This window comes from Solea solea, chromosome 18 (genome assembly GCF_958295425.1).
Source record: "Solea solea chromosome 18, fSolSol10.1, whole genome shotgun sequence".
Taxonomy (NCBI): domain Eukaryota; kingdom Metazoa; phylum Chordata; class Actinopteri; order Pleuronectiformes; family Soleidae; genus Solea; species Solea solea.
Genome location: NC_081151.1, coordinates 2,113,233 through 2,127,381, shown reverse-complemented (window position 1 = coordinate 2,127,381; position 14,149 = coordinate 2,113,233). Strand labels below are relative to the sequence as shown.

The 14,149-nt window shown below is 41.3% G+C and overlaps 1 protein-coding gene across 1 annotated transcript in view; it reads left to right on the top strand.

Annotated features, from left to right (window-relative positions):
• eipr1 (EARP complex and GARP complex interacting protein 1) overlaps positions 1–13,771 on the top strand; it is a 42,583-nt gene extending 28,812 nt beyond the window's left edge. Inside the window, exons 7-9 of the mRNA XM_058614834.1 lie at positions 5,549–5,716; positions 9,548–9,715; positions 13,264–13,771. Coding sequence (XP_058470817.1) covers positions 5,549–5,716; positions 9,548–9,715; positions 13,264–13,438 — 511 coding nt within the window. The 3' untranslated portion in view covers positions 13,439–13,771. The remainder of the gene's footprint in view (positions 1–5,548; positions 5,717–9,547; positions 9,716–13,263) is intronic.
• Positions 13,772–14,149: the final 378 nt, after the last annotated feature.

The following is a 14,149-nucleotide window of genomic DNA, read 5'->3' as shown; positions in this document are numbered from 1 at the left end:
GGGGTTGTTGATGAGGACTAACTGACACGTTTGACAAATGCAACACAGCCCTGATAAGACTGGCTGGGGCTGGCTGAATGTAAATGCCCCCAATCCATCAAGGAGCGGGGGCAGAACCCCAAACATTAGCAGCAGCATCAGGACAGTCTTCCACACAATGGATGTTTTAGACTTTTAAAAAAAAATGTAAAGTGTCAACGAACAAACTAGTACGATGAATGAATGAATGGTATAGATTCACACACAAACTCTGTGTGAAGGAGATTCTTTACAGGTTTGACCTTTTTAGAGTTTGGAAAGTCTGAATGTCTTTACCTCGTCCCTCAAACTTTTACAAGGCTTGTTATTAGAAACATTGAATTCAGCAGCAGAATCAATTACAGAGGACATCTTACACAATTATATATTTACATCTTTGGCCACATCACTTTTGTGAGGACGTCATGCTAACCATTTAAGTTGCTGGATGTAGTGATTCCTTTCTTTTATTCATGGGCAGACTCTCCCCCCCCCCCCTTCCTCTTTCCCTCCCACTCTCCTTCCCTCTACCTGCCTCTCTCCCTCTCTCCCTCTCTCTCCCTCTCTCGCATCTTTCTTTGCCAGCTCCATCTCAAAGCCAGGCTTTAATTTTGATCAGCGATGAAATGATTGCTCTCCTCTTTCGATTTTTCTTTTCTCCCCCTCGCTCCCCACAGCAGTTGTCATAGAAACAGAGACGTGTGTGTGTGTGTGTGTGAGGAAGAGAGAGAGAGAGATTGTGTGTGTGTGTGTGTGTGTGTGTGTATGAGACTGTGAGTGTCTGTGTTCCTGTCGATCCCCTCAGTGGAGATTTATCACCCAGACTAAGCCAGGCAGGTGTGTGTGTGTGTAGGTTCCCTCTTACACACTTCTACAGTATCTTCTTCTCTATTTACAGATATATCTGTATTTTAAAGAATGCAGTTTATATTATTTTCTGTTTGCACCTAACCGTGTGTGTAATAGCTCCCATGTTCCTTCATCGACACCCCCCCCCCCATCATACGCTGGCTGGATGACTTTAGATGTGTGTGTGTGTTTGGTGGCTTAGTCCGGCCACAGCTCTAATCCTCCGCACTCATAAAAAAAACACAAACACACACACACACACACATACATACAAAGCGTCCCAGGTCTCTGCACTATTAGCCCTATGCCAAGGGAGCTTATGAGTGAGTGTTTCTGTGTGTGTGTGTGTGTGTGTGTGTGTGTGTGTGTGTGTGTGTGTGTGTGTGTGTGTGTGTGTGTGTGTGTGTGTGTGTGTGTGTGTGTGTGTGTGTGTGTGTGTTTGAGGAGGGGATCGCACAGAGACACCAGAGAGGGAATGAGCGAAACTAACCCAATTTCCTGCTCCATTTCCTTTTCACGCGGTGGGCGCGTCCCATTCCACGGCGGGCCGGGTTGAACACCAGCCACTCCACAGCCTGGGGTCACGCCTTTTACCTCAGAGTCACACTCAGGAGAGGGAGGGGGGGAGGGAGGGAGGGAGGGAGAGAAGGAGCACTGTAAATAAATCATGTTCACTTGCTTTAAAATTAGACACAAAATTGCGATTTTGAGTGAAATCGAAGTTCGTGTCAGAAGTGGAGCCAGATTAGAACGCTGTTAAGTTTACAAGCGTGTGTGTTTTTGTTTATTTAGATATATATTATGTATTTATTCTCTTCTGTGAAATATTATGTTCCTTAAAACCACGCCTCATTACTGCAGAGAATAAATAAATATCCCTTTACATAAATCGTCTAGGAGCCAAAAGTAACTTTTATAGAGAATATCTATAGATCACCCTGATGAAAATCATTTCTCAAACACTTCATTAAAACCAAATGTTGTAAGACTCTGATGAGATGTCTTTTAGATTGTAGGTCGTGGAGTTGCGTGATGCTGAGCTCGAGGCTTGAGCTTGAGTGTGGCAGAGTTATCGGCGTGAAAGGCAGACTGATGAGGGGCCGCGTGAGCTGGAGACGGTGAACTTGACTCACAGGCAAAACACAGAGTTATAGGTTCAATGAGGCGCAAGAAAAATACAAACTGCCACTGGAGTTTGATCGCAGACATCGTGTATCATGGGGTTGGAGAATCCGCTGAAGGCTGGCACGTCGTGCCGGGGTGTAGTCATCGTGTACCTGCTTGACTTGTTTTTGCACAATCAGACTCCAGCATCATCACAATCTGTTCTCGCGCTTTTCTAGTCTTGATGACCACAACAAAGCTGCTTTACGCTGCACTTTTGCCATTTACACCCATTTCCTGTCACTAATTTTTCATACTTATTCACACGCTGTCGTCAGGAGCAGTGTGGGGTTAAGTGTGTTGCCCAAGGACACATTGTAATCAGACCAGAATACTCTGTTATTGATATTACACACATGGACATTTACCTGAGAGATTCTGAGGTAATGACTTGAATGTTTCATTCACTGCTGGTTACATTCTGGTGACTTGTAGCTGTGAAATGTCCATTAATGACATGACTCACAACACAGACTCGGTTTGGAATTAACCGAGGCACCAAGGCTACAAGACAATCAGCCGTCAAAGCTGCTTTTGTTTATTTGCTGCATTTGTTGCCACATTTGTAAGGATGATGGTCAGACCCTGTTGTGAAGAAGCAAGAAACTAAAGTTTCATATGGTTTGTTAAGCACAAGCCATATATCCATTTTATGTGCACTCATTTGTCTCCTCACTCCACGCTCCATGAAGAGCAGGCTCTCACTTGTTATTTGACGTTTTCTGTCAGGCTCCATATGCCGTCACCAGTGCCACAGTCCAGCACCAGCACCAGCACACACACACTCAGTGTCACACACAGTCCCGGAGTTGTCTTGACCTAATTGAAGCCCAGCGGTCTGCCCCAGGTCATTCTCTTTTACCTCCCTTATTTTAATGAGATTTTTAATTAGCATGTTAATTGCCTAACGTGATCAGCGGGGTGACTAGCTCGCTGGCTAGCTGCTGCTGGCATCCAGCTGGGCTATAACGCTGTGGCGTTCCACTCTGCTGAGCAAAACTGTGCCAAACTCAGCTCTGGTAGGCTAGTCTGGAGAGGAAATGAAGAGAAACTCGTACTTATGTGACACTTCCATGTTGCATTAATGGTCGCGGGAGAGACGTAGATCAAATTAATTACCGGTTTATGGTAATTCAATTTAATTCTTTGAATCCCCGTTGTTTGACTTATATACTGCCATCTAATATTAGTAATAGTACCATTTACATACGAGTAACACTTTGCATCCAAGTACACTAACAGTATAGTAACAGTGTACTAATAAGACGGTGTATTATGGTAATAGCCACCTATTTATATAGTAACTACCAAGTAGCTGGATAATAACAATGGAAAAGGGTGTGGGCCATCATGTAGTTAAGTAAAAAAAAAAAAAAGCTATAATTGAGAGCTGAAACAATTAATCGATTACTCAATTAATCGACAACTATTTAGAAAGCTTTTTTCATGATTAAAACAAGATTTCTGATTGTTTAAGCTTCTTAAATGTGAATATTTTCTTAATTTCTTTGCTCTGGGTAACAAAGAAATCATTAAAAGTGAATCATTTTGGTTTGTGGACAAAACAAGACATTTGAGAACATCATCATTTCCGGGTTTGACAAACACCGATCAATATTCTTAAAGGTTTTCTGATATTTTATGGACCAAGCGATTAATCGAGAAAATTATCGCCATATTAATCGATTATGAAAATAATCAGCTCTACTATTATTATCATGGTATCCATAGTTGGAAAACATCGTTTAATTTGTGTAAATTGATTTAATTTCGGTAACTTTTCTCACTGGATGTGTCTTGCGTCTCCTCTCCCATTTGTATTTTTAAAAAATGTTGGAATAGCTGCTGAAGTAAAAGGTTAAGTATCATTGGTGGGGAATGTACTTTTATAACATCCTTTAAGGCCCATATGTACATATATATATATATGATATATATCACAGTACTCTCTCAGGTACAGTGCCTGTCTTTGCTGTGGCTGCTCGTGCAGATGAAGCCACTCACAGGTCATGAAGTCATCACACTGGCTTGTTATGTGTCCTTTCTTATGCCTGTTGTTCCATCTCCTTCTGTGCTGCGGCTTTGTAGCTTTCGTAGCTTGCTCATGATCAAATGTGGGACCATAGACCGTTTAATGTGCATAATGGATATTCTTCTGCGCTCCTCCTGAAGTTAAAAGTGTATTGAATAGCCACCAGGGGGCGACTTTGATGATTGCAAAAAGAAGAGAAAATGAGCTGGTATTTTTTTTCTTTTTCTTTTGTCTCAGTCACTAGGTTTGGGTCATATTTAATAGCATGTTTAAAGGAAATTGGATGATAAAGCACAGCACATATGAATGAATGCCAGTGTGATTGACACATGGTATTGTTCAATATCAGCCTGGTTGCAGGCGATGCCCCTAAACTAAATAAGTCTTATTTACATCCATATTGAGTAGGTCCTTATATTCAAAACCAGTCATAACCAGTGTCACATTATTATTTTCAGGAAAGAATAACTTCTTCCTTCCCACCTCCACCAGTATCCATGCAACGCAGTCATTGAGCATTCATTTATTTCATACCTGTCACCATAGTAATGGCAGAGCCACATGCAAAATGGCATCTATACACAGTATTGTTTTATAACTACGTTGATGGATTATTCTTATTTTTATTTATGTATTTATTTATTTAGTTAGTTAGTTGTTTATGAGCTGCGTGGGATTACCAGCCAGTAACATTTTGTCAAATTTTCTAGAGAATTCATGCGATTTTTATATAAGATGTGCTAAATTGTTGGGTTGTTAGGTTTTTTTGTAGGAGGCAGTGGGTTGATCGCTGCCTTAATAACTTAAAATATCTGCCAGCTGTGTATGGAAATGAAGTTGATAAGTGCAGAGTTTACAAAGTGCTAAAAGATATTTAAACACTCGGCAGAGTTGAGAGAAAGTGTAGCGTCGGGTGATAATTTCGTGTGATTTCTTTTTTTGTCGTTCATAGTTTTCAATCAAATTTGGTTCTTGAAAACGCCGCATGAACAGAGTTTATTTCTTTTAAAATATACATTTAAAGCAACCAGAAAAGCTTTTGTCAAGGAAAATGTGAACGTATGGGAGACGAAGAGAGACGGTCAGGAAGATGGAGACACAATGCAGAGTGCTTTTTCTCCTCCTGTCATTCTGCTTAACTTCACTCAAAAAAAAAAAAGAACTCAAGGCCGAGTGGATATGAGAGTTTCCTTTTATAATTTACCACCACTGGTGTGCGCTTCTTTATTGAACCTGGCCTTCGCTGACAGACACAGACGTAGAGAAGTCTTTGATTTAGCAAGGGAATGCTTTCACTTGTGTGAACCCTGTGAATCATTCTCTCATATCTCCTTTTGTCGTTCTGTCCTGTGCCCCACACCTCTCTCTCTCTCTCTCTTCATTCTAATCCCTTTTCTTACCTCTACTTTTCCCTCTTTTCAATCATCTGGACCGTCACCTCCCTCCCTCCCTCCCTCCCTCCCTCCCTCTCATTCTCCTCTCCAGTCAGATCTACTGTATAGAGAATGCTCATGGCCAGCTGGTGCGTGACCTGGACTTCAACCCCAACCGTCAGTACTACCTGGCCAGCTGTGGAGACGACTGCAAGGTCAAGTTCTGGGATGTCCGCAATGTCCAGGAGCCTGTCAAGACCCTGGAGGAACACTCGCACTGGTCAGTGAATTGTAAAGCAGGAATGGGAGGGTGGAGGAGGGAGGGGGGGGTCTGAGAAACTCAGGTAGAAGAGTTAGCACTGGCCTTGAAACACAGAACCTGATTCAAGTTTCTGTGTCACACTGACTGCCAATTGATCTCTTTTGTATTTGTGAACAGCAGTTTTGTGGGCGGAGCCGTACTGGGGACAGAAAGTGACGTTTAGCAGTGTCAGATTTACAACCTGAGAATAAGGATCATTCTAGGACCTTCTAGGTTTCTGAAGTGAATTCTCCTCAGTTTGATGGGATAAACTCCTGGTGCTGCTGCTGCATACACTCAAACGCTCCCTCGCTCAGGTCTAATAGTATTGCTTGACAGAGCCCGTTTTCAGATGAGTATACTCATATATTATATATTACATCGTATCTCTGTTCATGAAGATCAAACTGATGCCGAATAATAACATCAACGATAACAAAAACCATTCCACACTGCAGCTTACAGCAGGATATTGAGGTTAGAGGCTCATCTGAAAATACTCTAATTTGTCAAAGATATAGAGACAGTCAGTCTGCCTGACTCTAGATTTCAGGCCTTTAATTCCTTTGAAGAGAAACTTTAATGCTCCACAGAGTATAATGATCTAACCCTGTAAAGCTGTGGGCTCGGCTCCGACTCGTTATCATTTTGGATTATTTTCAAAAATGCAAGTGAAATTCTTTCTCCCCGCTTCGCGTTCTGGCTCTGCTCCTCATCATCAGGTCATGTGTGGCAAGCACAAAAAGAGCAAACCAGTGTTTTCCATCTGATTTATCCGTTAGCGGTAAGTAATAGATTAAATAAAATTTGTGTCTCTTAAAAGCTCCGATGATTCAAGCAAGGCAGCTTCTCTAAAAGTATACAGTATATTATGTAATATAGTAGTATAATATAGTAAGGATAGTATTTATTTTATGTTTTTTGTCAATTTTGAAATGGTAGAAGAGAATGATATCTATATATACTATATATATATATATACATATATAGATATGTCATTTCCAGGGAAGCTCAGCTTCTCTCGGAGTCAATGGAGCAGTGGGCGGGCCCTATTCTTACCATGATAGAGTTTCAGTTTTACATAATTATCGCGTTTTCTTGTTCTGGTTGTGTGTTTGCAGAATGTGTGTGTCAGTAACTGGGCCTGAAATGAGCTTCCCATGTTGTTGCTGTGGTATAAATGACAGGAATGGGTTTGATGTGCGTTAACTGTTGAGACGGCTGAAGTGTTGTGGAACCTTTGTGACCTCGTTGTAGAATAGATTAAAAACGACCAATGTTCCTCTTCATGAACATTTTGATCAGGATTGTAATTGTACAGTCTTTTGTCAAGTTTAATTTTGAAAGACATTTTGATATTGGGAAAAAAAGAACTGTAAAAGAACCATTACGTCCTGGTAGTTGCACTCATCTGTGAGTGCTACAGCATCCTGTATTGTTGGCCCGTGAAGGCCTCCAAAAGGTCCTAAAAGGCCTAAAATGCTACATTTTATTTTAGGCGGTGTTCAATTTTGCCACATGGGTCCTTGGAATTAACAAAGAAATCCAAAGTTCACAGTGCATGCTCAGTGGCACGCTGGGTGTAACAGTTATTAACAATAATAATAATAATAATAATAATAATAATAATAATAATAATAATAACTGGTTCTGGAAGGAGGGTTTTTCTTTTGTTGTTTTCCTTTTATTAATAATAATAATAATAATAATAATAATAATAATAATAAAAGTCCAGCTGTGTAAATCAGTCACATCTATCTTACCCCTGTTTGCCACTAGAAGTGAGTAACAAAAGTGCTATAGAGTCGAAACGATGCATATTATGGATTCCTTTAAAGAGACACTCTGATTTTAAAGTTTTAATGCTGGGAAGCTCAAGTGTGAACCTTTATTGGGGGAGTTATTGGAGGCTGTAACGTTTTATCTGAACCTTTTATTGTATAGGGTATACGTTGACAAGAGATATTCCTCCGCCATTTATCTCTTTGACTATTTGAACCTGGGGAAAAAAAAACAAAATTGATTTCCATAATGAACGAAATGCCTCGACATTAGAGGATAATTCAGGCACATTGAGGAAAATGCACCGACGTTAATGATAAACTTGACGACTCTGTTGACTTCGCTGTTGATTGCTTTCTAGTTTTATTAATGGCTTTATCTCCTAACTAATGAAATGCGCCGACTGGTGCTGGTGCACTGAAAACGTAGTAATATACCAATTACTAATTAAATAGGGCGCTCCTCATTTTGTCGGGGAGGATTGAATCACAGTGGGGTGAACGCGGCGCAGTCCTGCTCTGTGACGCTCCGGGCGCGTGAGGGCTGATCACTGCACACGCATGTATACATGTGTGTGTGCAACTAACGACTATTTTCATCATCGATTCATCTGTCGATTATTTTCTCGATGAATCGATGAATCGTTTGGTCCAAAAAATATCAGAAAACCTTAAAAAATGTTGACCGGTGTTCGTCAGACCTGGACATGATGATGTTCTCAAATGTCTTATTTTGTCCACAAACCAAAATGATTCACTTTTAATGATTTCTTTGTTATCCAGAGCTGAGAAATGAAGAAAATATTCACATTGAAGAAGCTTAAACAATCGGAAATCTTGTTTTAATCATGGATTCGATTAATAATCGATTCATCGATCAATCATTTCAGCTCTATATGGAAACACAGTCTGGTCGGGCTGTCTGTGAGACACACACACACACACAGTAGAGCAGTTGTTATCTCCAAAAGAAAGATAGACTTGGCAAACGTATCCATAACTGTAGATAGCTGGAGATCGCAGATCGCTGTGTATTCCTGTGTGTGTGTGTGTGTGTGTGTGCCACCCTGTAATCTGTATCCTTTCCCTCTGTTTTACATCTCTATATCTGTCTCTATATGCATTCAAGCGTTGTTATGATGCATATGCATTGTGTCAGTGTGCGCGTTGCTCCCATCTGTGCACTTATCTTTGGTGTGATGCATATACATGTCATGTATATGTGGGTGTTTGGAAGTGAGCGTGTTTATTGTGCACGCCCGTTTTGTTTCAGAGCACAGTCAGGATATGGCCCCGGGGCTGCTGGGGGTATTAGGGACTATTTTTTTGCAGGGAAGCGGATTAGAGGAGCACAGGGAACGGCGTGGCCAAGGCTGATTTTCTGTCAACAGCCTCGGTTATCCCTCAATCCCTCCCTGTGAGGGAACTGGGACTGCACTCTGAGCTGTGCCCGGGGCTCACAGACAGAGAGAGAGAGAGAGAGAGAGAGGAGGGGGGAGAAAGGGAGAGGAAGAAATCAAGCAAGAATCAGAAAAACGGAGACGTGTCGGGAGGAAAGGTGACAAACAATTGGAATTGAAAAAATCTTTAACAACCAACAAATAAAAACCGGATCAGGGAGTTTATAATTATTATGATCATCAACTCATTTGAATGAAGCCCAAATATAGATATGTGAGATACCAGATTCCCATCACATAAGGCTTATTCCTCTGTGTGAATGCTGCATTTCCTGCCAGCAGTTTCTCTGCGTGTGTGCGTGTCAGCGTGTGTGGTCTGCCTTTACATACAGAGTCGACATATGCTGCGATGTGCGAATGTTTTTCACACGCTCACCGTCGTAAGATTCCTGTGCATTCATGAGCCCATGATATCTGCTTCCCTTCACCCACGCTCTCTCCGGAACAACAGAAGACACATTAGCGGCGGCGATGGACTCCCTGCCTGTAAAATGTCCCCCACATTGTGTCTTCCCCACATCATGGCTGCGTTGAATGCACGTCTGTTAATGTTCTGTTTTCCGTCCCAGGGTGTGGAGCGTCCGCTACAACCACAGCCATGACCAGCTGGTGTTGACGGCCAGCAGCGACAGCCGCCTCATCCTCTCCAACATGGTGTCCATCTCCTCAGAGCCATTTGGACACTTGGTGGACGACGACGAGCTCAGCGACGGGGAGGACAACCACCAGGACGACAAGTAAGTGGAATTTGGGCCAGTGAGGGAGGGAAGTGCTTCACGGGGATTAAATATGTAGCCACAGCTGGTTTTGTATCTACAATATCATTAAGTTTTGAAGAAGAACAGCTTGGGGTTTTTCTTTGTGCAGCTGTGATGGAGCTCTTCTGCATGTCCTTTGTCCAACCTGTCGTCCACAGCAGAGGACACATAGAGAAGTCGTCCGGTATTTTTCAGGTGTAAGTGAAAGACAGGAGTAGGGTATTTTAATTAGTAAAAATGAGCGTGTGTAAAAGTTGAACCCACACAAAAGTACAATGTTTAACCACTAAGGAAACCGGCCAGTGGAAACCTCAGCGACGCTACTGCATGACAAGATTACTGTCATTTACACGACCACTAGGGGGCGCTGGTTTTGAATTAGTAGTAAATGCTGAAAATGACTCTTTTCACTGGTGAATCTGAAGTGTTAATATGTTAATATGAAACAATACTAATATGTAAAAATGTACATGTTGCTTGACTTGATTATCATCTGCTTGTTTATGAGGTCACTGAAAATGGTAAGAATGTTACAGATGGTCACTTTAATGTGTAACTAAATCATCAGTAATAAAACACTGTCATTTTGATTCAGTCTTAATCCCAGCGACAGCTGTGGGATCCTGAATTTAGTGTTGGATTTTGATCATAATGTCATCAAAATAGTGATTTCCTGAAGATTTTAAAGACGAAATGACATCGTTGGTGTCTGTCCGTTTAAAAGGGACAGATTTTGATGAAAAAACTTGTTGTTGTTTTTATTTAGGTTTTTTTAATAGTGTTAATAAGTCCTGAGTAAAAAAATGATGTTGAATAAACTTACTAACTTAGAGCTTTCCTGCAGCAATGGGAGTAAAACTTAAACGTTAAATAAAATATTCCATTCAGGTGTTCACTGTGTCGAAACAAAGTTGTGTTTATTGAGGTTTATCAGAATGATGAGCCAAAGACAAGTAAGTAGTAACAATGTACCAAGATAACACGGGCGTGCCCAGCAGCACAATACTTAGTCAAAACATGAAGAGGAAAATAAACCGTAGAGTCCTGAGTTGTCGTTTGTTTTTGCTTCGGGAGATTTGTTCATGTTCACAATTATTTAACACAACCCTCGCTTTTCTGTTTATTAGGAACTGTATAATCCTTTTATTCTGGGGTGCTGTTGTGAGTTTTGTTGTGTTGACATCTGTTCCCATCACCATTTTGCACCTCGTTTAAATCAACAAGGGTTGACTGAACAGCACACCTCTGCGTTTAACACCAGCGCAGATGATCAAAGAGCTGACGAAGACCTCTTTAACACAATCTCAACATTAAAACGTTTATGAAGGCTGGATTTAGGAGAGGACAGTCGTGTTATACTGCATTCGTTCTCGCTTTAGTCGTAACTAATAAACTGACTGCTGAGTGTCATTTGTAATTGAGTGGTGCAGTCATTAATGTTTATAACCATCATTCACAGGAATGTGGTTTTATACTCTCTTTTTTTTTAAACAGCGATCTGTGAATAATCTCAGTAATTCTTCATTGTTCTTCACTGTGGGATCATATCGTCATGACATTCAGCCGTATTAATATTGTTTCTAGTGTTTAAGGTTACTAACGAAGCAGAAACATGCTGCATGTGTTGACCCCGCTCACTGAGATTAAAGCTGGCTGCTTGAACCCTTTGGTTCCTGTGCTTGACACTCGTGATGACACAAGTGGACGAGGAAGACGCTTAAAGAATGATTACAGGAGTTTCTCTCTGTTACACGTAGGGGTGATTTTAAAATGGCACAGATATCATCATCTGCACTGGTTACCATGCAGTGCTTTCCAAATGTCCCGTTCTCCCTCTCATCCTTAACTACCAGCTCTCACACTCAATGACTGACTCTCGACTACAATTATCAACTCTCCTTCCTAATCACCAGCACTCAGCTTTAGCTCCAACCCCTCCACTGTCGTTATCGACCCCTCTTGTATGTACAGTACGTGTCCACTCCACATTACCTGAGCGCGAGTCCTCCACTGTTTGGACTGCTCTCTGACTACGGCGTGTAACATTTAGGAGGTTTTACTGGCAGAAATCCAGTAAAACTACCCAGGAGTTGTTTGTAAAAGTGAAAAATCACTTTAAAAAAAAGTTTGTTTTTTTTCCGCCTGAGAATGAATCTCTGTGTTTTAGCCAAGAGTCATGTTTCAGCGTCCTGAAATGACAAACCAATCACAGCATAGCATTTCATGGTTTGAAGACGGAACTTACTTTGCCAACGAAGAACGCCTCTGCTCACATGCAGAACCCAAAGAAGGAGAAGGAGGAAAAAGAGTAGACTACATCATCCTTTCTGGTGTAGGAAGACCATCCTGATGTAGATCCATGATGCACTTGGGAGAGAGAGGGCTGATTGGAAGAATCCTCTTATAATTTGTACATAATTTAACCCGTAAGTCAAATTAAGCTCGGTTTGGCTCAACCAATCGGTTTGGTTCAGACTTAAATCACCTCTCCGTGCTCTCAGGTAACTGTATCTTACCATACACACTCACTTTTTCATGTTCAGTATTTGAAGTGGGTCCATCCCAGAATGTCGCCCAAGCTTAGACGGCGGCAGCATTCAAATACTGAACACAAGTCTCTTCTTTGTCAATTTGCATCGTGTTTTTTTTTAATTGAATGAACCGTGCAGCGCTCATAAGGCCACAGTTACTTTACAACTGCCTGAAGGAGCGAACCATCTTACAATGCAATTAAATCTGTACAAACCTAAAAAATTCATCAACATCCTTCCTTCCTCCCTCCCTCCCTCCTTCCCTCCTTCCTTCCTTTCTTCCCTTCCACATTGAATCAAGCACTTGGGGAGTTTTTATTACAGGGTTGCAGCTACTCTCTGTGTGAAATAGTTAATGTGTAGAATAAATCCAAATATATACGTCACCGTTTTCCCTCCGGACGACTTCCCACAGTTGTTTTTGGAGAACTTAGGAATGGCAATAATGCTCCATCGTAATTCTTAGGTGGGGAGAATTGTCTCCGTGCTGCTGTTTGTGTTGTGAAAAGCTGGGAGGACGACTGTGAATCAACAAAGCGAATGTTCTCTGGTCCTCAGCAGGCTACGGAGTGTTTTGTCTGGCCAACAACACAAAGGAGACAAAAATTGTAGAAGCCTGAATATCTGTGCTCATTTTCAGAGTGAACATGGCTGATAATACCCAAAATACCCAAAGATAAGCCAGTCTGTAAAGAAACGTTGAAAGCAGTGGTCTCAAACCTGCGGCCCGCCACTTGATATCAACTTATATTAGTTATTTCTGTATGTTATATTCAATTTACATCAAAAAATACATTTATATTGTGAACTTTTTATCATTCCATATCCAAACAGACTCTTTTATTTTGAAATTATGTGAAATATCTTCATAAATATTATTATTTCAATGTCTTTTTCTTAAAAGTTTGACTTTTTTTTCTCTCTACTGACCAAACTAGACACTCAAACATTCATTTTCATCTTCACCTCCTCGTGTTCTCTGTGTGTCCTCCCCAGGAGCAAGGAGCCCCTGAAGGACAGCGTGGTGTCCACCTACGAGGAGCACGAGGACAGCGTGTACGCGGCAGAGTGGTCGTCGGCCGATCCCTGGCTCTTCGCCTCGCTCAGCTACGACGGACGCCTCGTCATCAACAGGGTCCCGCGCGCCCTCAAATACCGCATCCTGCTCTGAGAGGGAAGGGAGGGACAGGTGATCTGTGTGTGTGTGTGTGTGTGTGTGTGCGGTGAGAGAGAAGAAGACGTGAGACAGCCGCACATCTGTGCATGTCTTTCACTACATTTTCACATTCCATGATATCTCAGTAGGTCGTCTGCAAACTCCACACTGAGGCAAGAGAGTGTGTGTGTGATGTAAATACACTGACGTACATATGAAGCCTTGTAAACTAACATTTGTTCTGAATATGTCGATTAAAGTAAGGAAGAAAAAACACTCTGGGTTAAAGTTTGACATGGTGTTATTCTTTAATGTTGAATATATAAATATAATCTTAATTGTTGTCGTCGATGTGCTGCTGACTGACCTTTTTTTATTGTATTTGTCGTAATAATGATTTATAAACTATAGGTGTTAGATCAGAGGCCCTAAAACTAGTGACAGACATCATTAACTCCTCAGAAAAAACGTTTACTCAAGTGAGAAATAGGCTTATTTTCCCATAGACCTTCATTCAAATTGTCCAGAAAACTACATCCACATTGTATACACGGTTTAATATGATCAACAAGTGTTCTGTCAGAGCTAATGCTGCCACTAATGTTTTTTTAAGGAAACAAAGGGTTGTATGTTGGGTGTGTAAAGGTTCTTTTTGTGGGTTTTTTTACCCACTGTCCAACGACTATTTGACTAATCGACTCCAAACTGATTACCGGTGTGAATGTT